The sequence below is a fragment of the Barbatula barbatula genome, assembly GCF_947034865.1.
Source record: "Barbatula barbatula genome assembly, chromosome: 10".
NCBI classification, from domain to species: domain Eukaryota; kingdom Metazoa; phylum Chordata; class Actinopteri; order Cypriniformes; family Nemacheilidae; genus Barbatula; species Barbatula barbatula.
This window is the reverse complement of record NC_136773.1, coordinates 20,437,644-20,455,001: the sequence shown is the minus strand read 5'-3', so window position 1 is coordinate 20,455,001 and position 17,358 is coordinate 20,437,644. Positions and strand designations below refer to the sequence as shown.

Here is a 17,358-nt window from a genome sequence, read left to right as displayed (position 1 = left end):
TATCGCCACAAAGGGGCGTCAAGTCAAAGTTCTGAATGTGTCATACGCAAATGTGCACTTAAAATTAATGTTGTAAAAGTTTTATGGTTTCATCTTAAGTTGTAAGATGTTGTATGGTTTCATCAAGAACCTGTGAACTGCGAAACCTTCTCACTGCAAAGGTTCTTTGAACTAAAAATGTCTCTTAAGATATCTTGGCTCAAAAGGTTCTTACAGAAACAAAATATTATCTCGATGGTATCACGCAAAAACCTTTTGGGCACCTTTTTATATAACAAAACATCATTAGCACATGGCTTTCTGAAAACGTACACTAGTACAGCACATATGACAAAGGAAAATACATAAAACGGGATTATATGAACTGGTAAAACCTGTTCAACTGACATCTGAACTTTCAGAACAAAGCAGGTTTAATTATTTTATAGTTAGTTGGCAATGTCTTTGACCAAAAAGACAGTTGGAAGACATTCATTTGACAAAAGTTAATGCAAACATAGAACTCTTTATTTCAAAACATTTCTATTCAATATTTATACTTTATTAAACTTCACATTATTATTTCACATGTACATAATAAACAAAACATTAATAAGACTAACACTAAAGACTGTTCAATGATCTAAAACATCAATACAATAGTCAAATCTAATGTTATTCTTCCTAAAGGCCACACAGTAGCAGATGAGTGACAGAAAATGTGACAAAACTCTACAGCACACGTGTGAGAATGAACATACTTACAAATCAAGACCCATATTGATAAATCACTGAGTGATAAAGCACAACACATGCCTTCCAGGACAGAAGTTGAATAAGTTTCACATATTTCCAATGTGCATAAATCCACTGTTTGATGGACATTTATATGATGGCTTCTGTTAAAAAATATTTTAATGTGAACACCAGCAACTACTGTGGGTTCATTTGTGCTCATTTAACACTTATTGCAATAAATTGCAAATACAAAAAGTTCACGACGTTGATTTTTTGACACAATACATAAAAATACAATCAAAAACAGTCCGTTTTCTGAAATTGATATTAGTCATTATATATATATATATATCAAAAGATTATTTGTTCGTTCGGTAACATAAAGTTAACAACTGTGAACCCTGTTAAAACTGAATCCATCAAACCCGAATGTTTGCTTCAGTGTAGTAAAAATATTTTGGCTGAGGGAGGTGACACAAGCCTATCTTCAGAAATCGTCCATTTGAAATCATTCTAATAATAAATGTACATTTAATTTGTGCATGAACAACTGTGCTGTAAACACTTTGACAGTAGCAAGTGTTGGGAGTTTATTTTGCATCAAATTAACCCTTTTAAAAATATATTTCCTAAGCCTTTATATTAAAAAGATAAATTACATCCATTTTTACACACGAATGTCAATACCAAAATACAACTTGGCGTGCGTTCTTTAATAGTGTGATGGGTGTTTACGATTAAATGGCCTGAAAAGAGACACGTTTACAAACCTTAGTGCACTTAAAGCCCACCTCTAAACCTTATCATAAAACCCATTCGTTTCACACGGTAAGAAATGTCTAAACTCCACAGCGGTCGTACAAAAAGCGTGAATCCACGAGAAAAGACAAAACGCGTCAACACAAACTCTTACAGTTGAGTAGAGACGTCTGTGAGTGTTTGTGGGTATTTTCTGCTAACAGCAGGACTTCTTCTTCGTGGGACTGTCAACAAGCGACACGGTTTTCTCTTTCTCACGATCCTCTTGTTCTTTTAAAACTCTGGCAGCGAGAAAACGCGTCTTTTAGAGTAGAAATCAATATTTACAATCTTTGTGTTCAAATGGAGATACTGTACATTCCTTTCGTATGCTGGTTTAACACAACCTACGCAATGAATTCAGGCAAATGTGCATTTGGGAAGCATTCTGTACCATGGTACTATAAAAAGGTCTTCTCTTACCTCGCCATGTGAACCATGGCCTCCATCACATTGTGGGCAGAAAAAGCACTACACTCATAGAAAATCAACTGGGAGTCCTGAAACACAACGAAGAAGGAGACATTCAGATCAACGGGGTCATTTGCAAAACACGTTATCCGTCACTCAACAGAAAAGAGAACGGGTAAAGTAAGTGAAGTGGAAATAAAAAGAGAAATCCCAATTCAATTCATCACATGGACCTGAAGACATGATTATTTATTGAACCCCGACTCATATCTAATACTGATTCATTTGATCAGCCCTGTGCTTTAAAGGTAATCCATTAGTGCCCCTCCAGGGCCCAGGCTCACCCACCTTGGCTAATTTCTCTCCCATTCCGAGCGGAATCTCTCTTTGAGCATCCACATCGGTCTTATTCCCCAGGAGCATGATGGGAATGTCCTCACCCGCTCCCTCCTGTGAGATGAAGATAATTCCCATAATACTTGGATATACTATTATGTCAGGTAAGATATATCCTCAGTGAGACAGCTTATATGCATTTTGTTGTATTTTTAAAGACCCCATGACAGTTGTGGCACGTGTTTACATAATTCCTGTTAAAACAGGAAGTTGGGGTGGCAAACATATACTTGTTTACTTTTACCCAGCTAGCCAATAGCTTTAAGTTGGCGTCACAGCCTTGACTGCTCATTTTCAACACAACGCAAAAAAACATGTAAAACATTGAAATGTTAAACAAGCATCTGTAACAGGACGGTATCCTGGGCCACTGTTGTTTACATCTTGCGAAATGGTTTCCTTTGACTTTCCTTTATTTATAAAGAGTATACTAACAAAGGTTACAGAGAACCTTGTTTGTACTAATGACATCTTTAACCGTACCTGGACGTTGGCGAGCCACTGCCTCACTGATGTGAATGTCTGTATATTAGTGATGTCATACACGACTACAACACCATCCACCTTGCGGAAAAACTGCTTGGTGATGCTGCGATACCTAGAGGAATAAAATTCACCGGATCTCTTATTTCCCTCTGATAAAAGACAGATTTTAATAATAGAAACAAAATAAAAGTTGCACTTGCCTCTCCTGTCCCGCTGTATCCCACAGCTGCAGTGCGACCTGACTGTTGTCCACCCACAGCGTCTTAACACTGTAGTCAATCCCTTCATATGTGTCATACATACAGAATAAACAGCAGTTTAGTGTTTTCCACCGGGGCAGACAGAATTGATTTGTGTTTTATGATATTGATACACATTTAAACAAAGTCACATAAATGTAGACACTTTTTAGCTTTCTTTTAAACTTGTCAGGTCGATCCACAGATACTTCACTAACAAAACATGATAAAAAAATATTATCATGTGTTTTTTAGGAAAAGGCTATGTGGGGTGTAAAGCATGTTTGTGAAGTATAATCATTTGATTTTAAAATGGTGATAAGTCTATCAGTGCTGTGCGTGTTAACTCATGATCTTGTTATATACCCCGTGCAGTCAGCCACCGCCGTGATGTCAAACCTCGCCAGTGGTTTAAGATGCTTGACAAGCTTTTAATGGTGTTATAGTCATCAGCATGTGAAACTGCTGGTGGAATAACACCCAAAGACAACACTGTACTGTAAATCCTGTACAGGCCGTACAATAGGTTGTGTGTGCAGATCAAGGCTGTCACGATGTTTGTATTTTACGGCCAAAATAATACACGGTAATAATATTATCGATTTATTTATTTTGTTCATTTAGTGTTTTCTACTTTTATGGTCAACAAAACACTGTTTAAAAAAAGATAATTTGTAACCGCTGTGGCTCTGAAAGTCACAATGAAACGAAAGTTAGATTTTTCCTTTCTTTTTCCAATTGTGACGTACACTTCTGAAATTTGAAAATAAAACTCCAATAATTGATGGGAAGTAGTTGGCCTGATACACCACCGGTACCCACAGGACAGTCAGTATAGTCCAGCCTCTTTTTCAGGCATTATGTCATGAAGAGAAGAGTTGTTGTTGAGAGGGGGAGTAGAGCTTTATGTCTTTGATTAAAGATTACAACTGCGAATGAATTTGACAAAAATAATGATGTGCATGGGAAAATAATTTAATAATCACTGCAAAAGCTGTGGATGTTTCTTTTATAATGTTTAATTGCACGGTAAACTTTAAACGCTGAATGCTGAATGTTTACGAAATGATCATACAGTACGATCTAGATAATAATAATGGTTTTAAATATCACAGTTATTGACAATGCGGGTATATCGTGACAACCCTGAAGCAAACAAACAGTTTCAGCCTATTTGATATTCTAGTCTTTGACGGTTTCATAAGTGAAAGTACCACAGATACCGTAAAACATTTCAATGATAGGACAGTTAGCAGCTGCACTGACCTACAGTGGCACATGTCCCCAGATGAAAACAGTCGTCACAAAAGCGTCTTAAAAGAGACGTTTTACCAACACTTGAATTCCCCACCAGAACAATCTTAAACAGGCGATCTGGACCTGAACGGGCCCCTTCCTCCTGAAAACAAAACAAATTGGGAAATAGCATTTCTCTGTTGCATTCAAATGTGGCAACTGTGAACCTTCATATATGCGTGTTATGACCAGTGTTTAGCAGTGACCTTTGACCCTAACACTGTTAAAATGATGATTCCAGGTCCAGTGTGATTTTTGAATATCTGTTCAATATTTCGAAAGCAAAGAGATAACAAAACTGACCGACTGGACTGTCTCTTTGCCCACGGGTTGCCCTCTGGGTGAGGTAGGTGTGTGTGCATCTCTGCTTTCCGGAGGGGGTGAAACAGAGGTGGGAGTGCTGGTTGTGGGGTAGATATTGCTCATCTGCAGGTCAATGTCCTCTTCAAACTCCTCATCTTCACCCAATTGTCTTAGCTGAGCCTGATAACCCTGCTGCAGGAGGTGAGGGAGATGGTCCTCTTCGATGGAGATGATCCTCTTTAGCTGGTGTTTGGGTGAAGGTCGTCCGTCTACAATGTCCTCCAAATCCACCATGTGACCGTTTACACCCATTACGTTCTTCGATTTAGACTGTGGTGGAACCTCATCCTCGCCGTCACTGAAGAGGACAACAGATAGACATGCAATTTGTTTTTATAGCACACTCAGTCATTCAAAGCGTTTGACGTCGAAACAAAGAGCACATCTAAGAGATGAATAGTAATTCAAGTTGAATCAATCTTGAGTCTATTAAAATCTTGATAAATCTAGCTTTTATTACTATCATAATTCAATTAAATGATACATAAGAATGGTACGTTAAGAAATAGAAAAACTTTATAAAACATAAAAAAAGTTGATGTCCCAACTATTATCTTTGATTTGACTTGTTCTTCTATCTTGGGTACGCTGTCAATTTATTTACTGGATTTTATTATCAAGTGCACTTGCATGCACAGATCCCATTTTCACCGGGTTATTAAAAAACAGCCTCGCCTCTTAAACGACGGCTTCCGTTCAGGGTATTTCATTGTAACTGATCCAGATCTTTGCGTCCATGACAGTTTTGCACCCGAATTCTTGGGTTTCTGTGAAAGAGCAAGCAATGGTTTGAGATTGTATAAATACAGTGGCAGAACATCATTTTAAATGTTTTACCAACCTGATAGCATATGTCCCTTTCATCTCGTAAATGTTTGTTCATTTCCCTATAGGAGGAACAAAATTAATCGTGAAATGTAGGCGAACGTTTAAATCGTCTCCTTCATTTGTGGTCACGTCTTACCTGAGTAAATCAAGCTGTTTGAGGAGACTGGCTCTCTCTCTCTGCAGACTCTCTGTTACCCTGTAAACCTCCCTGAGAAAAACAAAGACGCTCTTACAAACTGATGATATTGATGTGTAGGGCGGCAGGTCAAAAAACGAATCAAAGAAGAATGCGCCGACTAATGGAATGTAAAGCAATAGTTAAATAACTTGGATGAAACAAGAAAACTATGAATGGTTTTAGAGTAAGATCGATATATTGGGCCGGGTAAATACTCAGCAGATAATATTTCCTGATTTGATTGACTTTTCGACATTTTGTATTTCAGAGTACATAGATTAAAGTAAATAATATTGATTTCAGCTATTTAACTAATGTTATATACTGTATTTAAATATACAGCCCGGACAATTTCAAAATGACTAAAAAAAATACTATTTATAGGTATTTGTTTAGGTAAAATTATCATTTTAGTTTCATTCTACAAAATAAAAATATTGTTCTATTCGCTTTTATTTGTAGTCAATGAAAACTGGTGAAAAAGGTCAAAATTACATAAAATATGTTCAGTTTTCTTTCAGGCCGCAAATACTGCAACAGTAATATTTATGTTTTTAGGAAAATTTCAAAATATTCTTTTTTATGGGATAATCTTGATTTTAATCACAGCTTTCATGTGTCTTGTCATGCTGTCGGTCTTTCTGTTGAACGTCAATAAATGTTTGCTAAAAAAACACTTTTGCAAATTCTAGGCTATATTGAAGATATTAAAATATAACAAGCTTTATTTTGTTCCATTCGTGTTATATAGTTTTGATGCGCTTTCTTTTTTTCGCAAAATGTGGACAGAAATATGAATAAGTGTTCAAAACCGTTTGACAGGTAGTGAATATACTGTGCCCTCAACTATTGTGGGAAACCTTGGTAAATATGAGCTAAGAAGGCTGTAAATGTAAATCTGCATTGATTCTCTTATTGATATATGTTATTTAAAAAATCTACAAAATTCCAACATTTCATTCAAGAAAAACAATTTGAAGTGGGGGGAATATCACATTGTGGAAATATGTTTATTGGCACCCATAGAAATGATTATAAGTCAAAATATCTTCTAAGTATATTCCCATTAATATTTACGTTTTCTGACTAGAAACACGATGTTTCACAGGAGAATATTATGAAGTAACACAAAGCTCAAACCCACTTGATCATTCATCACAATGGGTTAAACCAAAGAATATAGTCTTGATGTGCAGCAAAAGATTGTTGAGCTACACAAAATAGAAAGTGGATTTAAAAAATTCCCATTTCCAACATCACGGCAATGATGAAGTTTTAATGGACTAAAGATGTTGCAAATCTGCCTGAAAGAGAATGTGTGTCTATATTGTCTTCATGCACGGCAAAGAGAATATTTTGAGTGGTTTTCCTTCAATGAAATGTTGGAATTTTGTAGATTTCTTTAAAGAAAAGATCAAAACAAGAAACAATGCAGATTTCATTTTACAGCCTTCTTTGCTCATATTTACCAAGGGTGCAAATAATACTGGTGGGCACTAAACACTAATACTGTGTTCACACCAAACGAAAGAAAATTTCCTACCAAGTCAATGCTGAGATGCCCATTGACGTGAACTCCCAGCAGGCGGCGCGGTTGAGACTAACCGGGCGGTGCAATTCAGGCGTTCTTCAGAGCAAGTTGAATATTTTTCTATGAATTTCCCATCACTCGCGCGAAAATAACGAACTTTTCCCGCGAGTAAGATACGCGATTGCTCGCGTTTGGTGTGAACACGGCATAAGGCTTATGATACTGTATGCTCACATGTCTCTGTCCTCGTGTAGTCGTGAGGACTGTTCCTGAAGCATCAGTAGTTGCTCGTGGGCCAGGCTGAGCTCTTGAGACGTGTGCTCCAGCTCACGGCTCAGGTCCTCATTATACTGCTTCAGCTTCACGTTCTCCACGGCCGTTTCGCGCTGCTCGCTGTGCAGATCTCGACACTGATGCTCCAGCTATTCAAAACACACACAGAACAATGAGCACTCAAGACATCATAGAAACACAATCAGGGATTCAGTAGACATCCGTCAATTTCAGCCGTGCTGATATAAAAGTCAAGACAATCTTCTTAAAGGTCCAGTGTGTGGTTTTTGGAGGATCTATTGACAAAAATGCAATATGATATACAAAACTATGTCTTCAGGGGTGTATAAAGACCTAAGCACTATGCTTTAATTACTTTAGAATGAGTTATTTCTATCTACATACACAGCGGGTCCCCTTGCATGGAATTCGCCATGTTGTTTCTACAGTAGCCCTAAAGGCACAAACTGCTCTACAGAGTGCGTTTCATAAAGACTTTATCTTCTTTGGCAAAGCAAAAACGTGACGACATCTACACCCGCTGTAGTGCTTCATAAAGGAGGGTTGGAGCGAGCCGTTGGTTGCCTTTCGCAACCTCACCACTAGATGCCGCTAAATTTTAACCATACGGATATATGGACAAATAGTATTTAACATATACTGAACCATCCATCTTCCATATACAATACTACTAATCTGTCAATCCATCCATATATAAAAAAAAAGAGAGGAGGAAACAAAAATATCGGCATTTTCCCCCAAATACGATATGTAACCCAGAAGCAGTATGTGAAAGTGTAATGTCCTTGGCTTGCACTATTGTGAATGTTTGGCAGGAGCTCCTGTGGGAAGAATGATTTGATAAGAAAGCTGTTGCACGTACGCTGCTAAATATAGACAAAAACTAGGACACAATACTACTTTGGTCTATGACCAAATGTGAGAGCAGGATTTTCGTTAGTTGTATAACAGCACAATGAACAAACTAATTGTAGATTACAGATGACAAGAAAAGAAATAAAAGAAGCTGGAAGAGTGAAGACTCCGCGGATGGTGCTTTCAATTCCTTCATTAGCATTAAAAGGCTGCGTAGAGGAGTGTCTATTCATCTGTCAACCCATTCTCTGCTTGAAGTATAACAAAACTGGTCACAGAACAATTGAAACACCTGTGTGTGCTAGCTGAACAACCGGAGATGAATAAATGTAGGTCTGAGTAGTTTTATTACTCCTTTTTGAGTCAAAGTTGACTGTAGGTGTTGGTGCTCTTGAGATGAAGTCGCAGTCTTTCTTTGAACTTTCATTATGAATCCCCCTTTAACAGGATATTATTATAAATTTGCCCTTTGAAATATTTTTAGCCATAAAGCTATGGTTGTGAATGAACTTTATCATACCATATGCAGTAATGCAAAAACAGCATCCACATGCAGCTTTTTTTTAAGAGTTAAAGGTCCGGTGTGTAATTTTTTGGAGGATCTATTTACAGAAATGCATTATAATATATATCTATGTGTTCAGAGGTGTATAAAGACCTCACATATTGAAGCGTTATGTTTTTATTACCTTAAATGTGCTATTTCTGTCTACAATCCCTTGCATGGAATTAGCCATGTTATCTCTTTCGGCAAAGCAGCGAAAACATGACTACATCTTAGTTCTGTGAGAGCTGCGGTATTGCTTCAAAAGGAAGTGGTGGAGTGAGCCGTTGGTTGCAATTCGCAACCTCGCCACTAGATGCTGCTTAATGTCATACACTGAACCTTTAAACTACGAAAAGCGATCAGAAGCAAAAGAGTGTCTGTTACTCACCCTTTTCTGTTTGTTAGATAGGCTTTCCAACTCATTCTCCTTCGCGGAAAGCTGATGTTCCAAGTCTTGACTACGAGAAAGGAACCGCTCGGAGTCCTAGAGAACAAACAGATCACACAGAAGTATTATGGTGGGTGGACTGAACCTTAAAATTTTCCAAGTTTGTGCTAAAGGTTGCATCTATAAATTTGCCGGAGGCTTTTATCCACAGTGTTCCAGGTTTGCAATTTACAAGCATTCCCTGGTTATCAAAGCAGCATCATCATGATCGACAGAGATACAGAAATGAAACTTTTAATACATTTCTGATCTAAAATCCAAGTCTGTTTTACCTCTAGAAGAATCCTGTCTTTTTCATTTTTAATCTGCAGTTCCATTTCTTCATACAGTCTCTGGATCTCACTATCATGCGTCGCCGCTTTCCTACAAAAGACGTCACGGTCACAAAAGCTTTTTATCAATTTGCTCATGATTTTAAACATGATTCAATGGAACGGAAGTTATTTAAAAAATATTTCATTCTATTTAATTTAATTTAGAGAATGTAATATCTTTTTGGGAACCTTTTTTAGGTTGGAAACTGGGAGAGAACATGAACGCATGATGCATAGGGCAGGATGCTCGGACACAGACCCACAAAAAGCAAACTGAGAAGTATTCCCGGAGGTAGCAGTGGGATTGTATCTCCTGTGTTCATGTGATCATCATTCACAGGTCAGATTGTCATATCGTCACCTTGGATTTATAAGGTTCGATCTAAATTCTGAGCAGCTTTAAGACATTAAGCTTTAAAGTTTCTTGCATTCAGTTTCTTTTCTAAAAAAGACCCGACATAAAAGAAGTAATAAAATATCACAGAATGAGACTATAGTAGACTATAATAACTCAATCTTGTCACCCAACATTACAATATTTCTAAACACATCTTCAAAACAGGCATGTCATAAGGTATTAAAGGGACAGTTCACCCAAAAAGGAAAACTATGTCAACATTTACACACCCTCTTGTCATTTCAAACCAGTATGACTTTCTTTTGCAAAACGCTAAAACAAATATTTTAAAGCATGTTGTTAACTGGCACCTGTTTACTTGCATTGGTTTGTGTCCACACAATAGAAGTGAATGGGTGCCGCTGTTGTTCGGTTACCAAAAATATCTTACTTTGTGTTGAGTGAAAGAAAAAGTCATACAGGTTTGAAATGACAAGAGGATGAGCAAGACAATTCATGTACTTCCATACATGATTTTGATAGTTGATGCTTCCAGGATAATCCTTTTGTACAGTTGTCAACAAAAGTAACAGTTTTTTAAAAATGCCTGATATGTTAATATAAACAAAACGTTGATGTCTGACCTTTTTAGGGCAGTCTCCATTTCATTTTTCTCCTGGGTGGCTTCTTTGATCTGATAAGTGACTCTGGCAAGAAATTCCTCAAAATTGGACAGGAGTTGTGGTTCATCTCTTCTGAGTTGGGCCCACAGGCTCCGCACCTCTGCTGGACTGATACATCACAACACCCTTACTGATCTTGTCAAACTGTTAGAAGTAACTAAAAGTGTTTGTATATACCATGTTATATTTCTGAATGAAGATTTAAAGTGTGGATTTAAGTTTTGTAAATCACTGAGCAACATGTGGTGTAATCCGTACCCAAAGATTACATGCAGTCAAAAGAATTAACTTACAACATTGATGTCTTCCACTATCAACGTTTGCCTTTTAGGAGTGGCAGTAGTGTGCTCCCATGCACACCATATGGTCAATGAGAATAAACCAACTGAACTGTAATCGCTGAGGCTCTGAGATGACTGGCTAAGTATCATTTATTGGCACATCGATATTTGATTTTTGGGTCTGGTTTGCTGGTTTTAAAGAGGTTTAGGGCCATTGTCTGCTGGACAGACTGGGAGATCAGAATGGGTTAAATACAGCTACAGCCAAGATCTAAAAAAATCTTGAATTAAGGGTTATGTTTGACAACAGCGCACATCCGGCAAGATTTGGCACATTGCTGTGATTTTCTGTGATGTTACTGACTACAACAACACTCACTCTTCAAAGATGTTACTAGCCCCCAGGTTTTCCATTAGCATGCAGAAATGTTTCTCTTCATCATCCTCACCACCTGTGAAACCTTCCTCCCATTGGCTCTCATAGAGCACCTCTGGAGTCTGCTGTGCGAGCGATGCTACAGCCGAGTGTGGTTCGACTGACGGCACACCTGGACCAAACATGAACTCGCCTGTATAAGACACAAATGGGACAGATTGACATAATGACGGAAAACATTATGAAATTGATAGAAACAAATGATGCTTATTTTTAGGGTCTGAAATAAATACTCATCAGGCTTGAATCAAAGGTATAGTACACCCGAGGTGAAAATTGTGTCATCATTTACTCACACTCAATCCGTTACGACTGCAAAACAAGAAAGAGGATATTTCGAAGAATCTTAGTAACCGAACAACGGCGCTATCCTTTCACGTCTGCTGTATAGACACGAAACCAATGTAAGTCAATGGGAGCGGTCGTTGTTCATTTAGTAACATTCTTTTAAATATCTTCTCTCGTGTTCTGCTGAAAAAAGAAAGTCATACAGGTTTGAAATGACGAGAGGGTCGGTAAATAATGACATAATTTTTATTTCTAGACCCTGTTTGTATCCATTCAAGTCTCCAGTAAAATGCAAACCCACTGAAGCCGGAGGAAAACTCATCAAATGTCAGATATCCATTTCCATCCGTGTCCAGAGTGTCAAAGACGTTCTCAAGCTCTTCAGAAGTCAATGGCAGCTCTCGGTGTAGCCTCTACAACACAGGACAAACCCACAGATGTGTTACCAGATGCTATTTTACAGAACATGTAACATACCTCAGGCTAAAATCTTACACTGGGTTAACACCAAACTGGCAGGCGGCGTGATTGCCAATCTTGTCTTCCACGAAGGTCGACATTTTTTGTCAGCTCGCGTCACTCACGCGAAAATAACGAACTTTTCCTGCGAGTATTAAAGAGCGTGGAATGCGATCGTTCTCGTATGGTGTGAACCCAGCATTAGAAAAACGGTCTTAAAAGGCAGTCAAACCAAATGTTGTGTTTTTTATTTTTTATTAAAGAAATATACTTGTCTCACCGCCACCCAAATGATTTCACTTTCTTTTTCTTTCTTATTGTTTTTATTGTTGTGACAGTGAGGCTTCAAAGAAAATGAAGTGTGAAATGAACACTACCCTATTCGTGGAAAGTGGAGTGTTTTTATAATGTCAGATCTTCTCCAACATGGCTCGTGAAAAAACATTTAGGTCACATACTTCAGTAATCAACATAAAGTACATTCGTTACTAATCTTGGAAAGTAAACAACACACCCTGTGTGTTAACACCCTGAATATGCCCACAGTACACACCCATCACAGTACAGACATGGATCTTCGGTTTTGCTGTTTTGTAACTGAAAGACCCGGCAATTGCCAGTTTCCTCCACAAACCGACTTGACAACTTGCAACAGCTGACAAGTCAGACCATGCACTTTTGACATCCTGTAGGCTGAAGCTAAAACTAAGTGTTGTCAGCGTTTTCTGCATGGACCAACATTCTAGTGTGCCAAAGATATAGATGTTTTGTGATGGCTTTCACCAAAGCATATACAGGGCTTGTTACAGAAAGATTTCAATACGTATGGCTTTGAGGGATCGATTTAATTAAAACGAGATGATATAATGACATGCATCATTTAAATAAAAATGAGCAACAGATGTTTATTCATGTCTTTGCCAAAGACACTGGATCAAAGGTGTGATGATTCTGAAAGAGGCTCTTCAGAGCATGGGAGACAGGCTTCAAAGGAAACCTGAATGATGAATGGAAAATCTAAAGAGGCGATCTACACAAATCGACACAATAATACAACTGAAGGGGTGGTCTCAAAACACCCACCCCTGTTTTAGTCATAGCAGAAAAGATCGATCTCGTGAGCTCTTCTGGGGATGACAGTTTCAAAAAAAGAGGCTAAAGTGTAAAGTTATGTTATAAATAAATCACCACAGATTTTCAGAACATCAAATAACAGTCACACCATTGCTATTCTAAACCTTACAAACAAATGTTGGGGCTTTACTCAAACCTTTTTCAGTAGAGTATTCTATAGCGCATATATGCAGTATATTTATGAAACGTTTGGTTACGAAATGAGATAACTCCAAAATCCAACAGTTTGGAACCAAACTCTTCATGTATGATTCTATAAAATATACAAATGAAATGTTATATATATAAATAAATGGGTAGTTGACAATTATGAAAAATAACAATGCAGATAAACCTCTCTAATGCCATTTTATATTATAAACTAATATTAATCGGTTTTTTTTATAATATTTGTAACTGTTTGTTTTATCAAATCTAGCCATGTCACACTATATTTTTCAATACTCATACATACAAAAGTTTCAGCTTTTCTGAATTTACTATTTATAGTTACGTCGCAGTAAATTATAAATTGTGTTTTAATACGTGAACAAGTGACAACACTTTTCCCAAATTCCAAATGAAAATATCTTTTGTTTTAATTGTATTTATTTGCAGAAAATTGTAACAGGACAAACTTGTCAAAAAAAGAAAATGTTCACATTCATGATAAAACAACACAACACTAATGTTTAATTCATTTTAAGATTGTTTCAAAAACGATACACATATGATGACTTTGTGTTCCCTGGGTGCGGTGGGAACTCTAAATTATTATTTGGGGGCTTTTTGGAAGGCAGACAAATACAAATTTTACTTATTGAAAGTTATGCTAAACTTTCAGAGTCAATTTTAGAGCAAACAGGTTATCTCAGACTCTATAAAAGCTGCTGCTCATCCACTGCAAATAAGCAATTTATAAGGATGAATAAACACAAATTAGCCCAAATCACATTCATTTCAATCAAGCATCCACAGCAAAAAAATAAGACCAGGAAACCAAAAATCAATATGCCATTCTCACAACTTTTCATTGACCTCCAACAATTAAACTCCCGGCCTAATCACAATTCACAGTCTCTCTGTTCCCAGCATCCTTACCTGCATGTCCCGTCGCGTGATAAAGCCCTTGCTCTCTACGTCGCAAATCTGGAAAAACTCTTGAGTCTTTTCCAGCACAGTGCTGCAGTCGCTGTCACTAGGGGTCTCCTGTTTTCCCTCTCCTCTGCGGTGGGATGGACGATCCACCTTGGAGCCACAGGTGCCGGAGAAAGCTGGCATGGCTTCCATGTGTGCGTGTTTATGCAGGTGTGTGTGCGCCGTGCTGCGTGTGAACTCTGCTCTCTGCCTCACATGGGTCAGCCCTTGACAGAAGAGTGAAAACAGAGCACAAAGCTTTTGAGTTACACCACATCACATCCTCTTAGAATGCCGCCAACCGCATCTCTTAGCAACCAGCTCTTTAATTAGACAACCGAAGCACTGAGACGGGTACAGGAAAAGAGAGAGAAAAAGAAAGAGAGAGAGAGAGAGAAAGAACGTGATAACCCAAGGGTGAGAATACAAAAAGCAGGAGGGTATCATAACCTTTGAAGCCTGTAAGAGGTATCATAGCTGAATTACAACAAATAATACATGTTTTTAGTATGAACAATGGAGGGCTATTGTGGACCCTTATTATAACCCGTAACATCAGAAAACGGAAAAATAGCTACCGCAACCCTACTGTTGAGAAACGCACAATCCTGAAAAGTACTGAAACATTGAGCCACGTATTTCTCATATGGTAGAATACAGATGTTATTTGTGCCTTGATCACGGATAAACACAAGATTGATGGAATCAGACAAGCCATACCACAGATACGAGAGTGGTGATGCATATTTCCTCCGAGTATTGACCGAGAAAGCCACAGGTTCGCCATTCCAAACTTTTGAGTGCACTGGCACAGACCGATGATTTCAGTGCCCTAAATGAAACCCCGACCATCGATCGTGCAAACTCCGAACTTGCCCGCTAAAGAGAGACCAATACCACATCACAGGCAAGTTCATGGATGTCTGCCTATAGCCTTTCGTTTCAATGCTTTATTATATTCTATAAAAAATCTAAGTAAAATGATCTCGTTCTCATACCACTAAGCCGGCCTTTCTATGGGAATTCGACTTCTGTAGTCATTTCTTCAATAAGAATATCACTACTGCTTTGCATGAACACTTGATCTGTCCGGTCTTCTCGACAATGAGATCAGTGTATGGTGCGGTGATGTTTAAACAGCACAGCAGGTGCTTTAACAGCCGAAGTGGAAGCACACTAACTTCAACTTTTACATCCACACAGAACAAATACAATATTTTGACTGCGCTTTTATTAAACACCATTTTCTAAATAGACAAAGCCGAATTTCCTTCTGTGTAGCTGACCGTCAATACATTGTTATACTGTATACCGTTGCATGAAATGAAGCAATATCTACTTTCAAGCATGAAGACTATGAAGGAAGATATTTCTTGCCGATCCAGTTGGACTACTCCTAACTAAACACAATGGTGTAATCAACCTCAGAATAAGGGCGTTTGTGTGTTTAATAAAAGAACACAAAGCACATATACTTTACTGTTCTAGTCTTTCACACTGAAACATGTTCAGCAAGAACACAGTGTTTTCAACCACAGGGACTTTTTGGCCTGTGGATATTTAGAATGTAAACTCTTGTGCTTCGCTCAAACTCTGTGATTTCCCCATTTGATTTGTCAATGTAACTTAAGTACAACAAAAAGGCAGAAATATGTTGTTTAATAAGTGTCAACTACCTGAAAAACAACATGCAAGACTAGAAGCAGCTGAGCTGGAAAACAGGAACACTTGTTTCCTCCTCTCTCTCTCTCTCTCTCTCTCTCTCTCTCTCTAGATTCCTTCACACACTGCACTACAACTTTTACACAAAGCGTTGCTCAAGAAAGCATATAGAAATAGTCAAACGTACTTAAAAGCAAACCTACCCCCTTACCTTTAGGACCAGGACGCAATTTATTTCTTTTAATCTAATCCATGAAGCGTGTTTTATATTCCTGTTAAGATTCCCTGATAGGTTCAACTGACATTAACTCTTGTAAACGATATAAAGTGTCTGCGTAAAGACCGCCCACTGCACTGAAGACTGAAGTTTAGTTCAAGTTACAAAAGATCCAGCAGGTGAAACTCGGGTTGTGGACACATGAGTTCAGAAAGCCGCTGGCGGAAAGTTGTTTGATCAAACACCGCTGCTGCTGATGCGCGTTGATGGGGGAGGGACTCAAGTCCACGTGGACCTGCATCCGTCCGTAGCTATGACAACCGAGGGACGCACGCGGAAGTTGGATGTTGACTTGAGAGTTCCTGTTGAGTGCTATTGAGTAACATGCACGAATTTGTCAGAATAAATGAATACAATTTACCAAATAATGAATAGAAAATAATACTTTACTATCGTGACGAATCGGTTTAAGATTGTGAAGAAACTAAGAGACGGACACAAAGCTGCGTTTCTTTGTCTATGGTAGAAGCGTTGTCTAATATACAGTGACACCTCGTGGTTGGTTACATAGTGACAATTGTTCAAATGTAAGACAATGACATGTGCACCAGAAGTCCTTGATCAGTCTTATAATAATGACAGCCGAAATAATCCCCCAAATTGTCCTTCCACGATTCAGCATAACAGTAAATGTTTGTCCGACTAAAATCATTTCATTATTATCACATACATGAATTCTATCTTTTCAAAATTTGCAATATTAATATGACATTAATATATATTTTTTTTCTTTTTTGTTTGCATATAGTTTGCTTAGGATAAGATATCACTTGTAGGGATGAAGTCTTGACAAATAAGCATCCACGTGGTGGCGCCAAATGATAAGGTTATTTGAAGTAGAAAGTTAACGCTTTGCATTTTGAAAGTGTAATTCCATACAGGATAATTCCATTATAAAATTGAGCTCGGGTGAATTATATAAATCACGTTATTATTTAATATATTCATTGAGACTACAATTTCATCTAAACGCTATTGTAAGCT

General features: G+C 37.9%; 1 protein-coding gene across 2 annotated transcripts; it reads right to left on the bottom strand.

Moving 5' to 3' along the window:
- Positions 1-486: 486 nt before the first annotated feature.
- cracr2aa (calcium release activated channel regulator 2Aa) lies at positions 487-16,587 on the bottom strand. Of its 2 annotated transcripts, none has more exons than XM_079465924.1 (18): positions 16,309-16,587; positions 14,400-14,662; positions 12,028-12,139; positions 11,382-11,571; positions 10,683-10,829; positions 9,660-9,750; positions 9,328-9,423; positions 7,478-7,665; positions 5,671-5,742; positions 5,548-5,593; positions 5,382-5,473; positions 4,647-5,004; positions 4,314-4,446; positions 3,009-3,090; positions 2,806-2,920; positions 2,275-2,376; positions 1,939-2,015; positions 487-1,757 (listed from the first exon to the last, which is right to left on the bottom strand). In XM_079465924.1, the coding sequence occupies exons 2-18, from the start codon at positions 14,586-14,588 to the stop codon at positions 1,673-1,675; spliced, it is 2,175 nt and encodes a 724-aa protein (XP_079322050.1). In that variant the 5' UTR covers positions 14,589-14,662; positions 16,309-16,587; the 3' UTR covers positions 487-1,672. The 2 variants fall into 2 exon arrangements, 1 of the variants encoding a protein (XP_079322050.1); XR_013787215.1 differs by having other exon boundaries at positions 488-1,757; positions 4,318-4,446.
- Between the last annotated feature and the right edge of the window lie 771 nt (positions 16,588-17,358).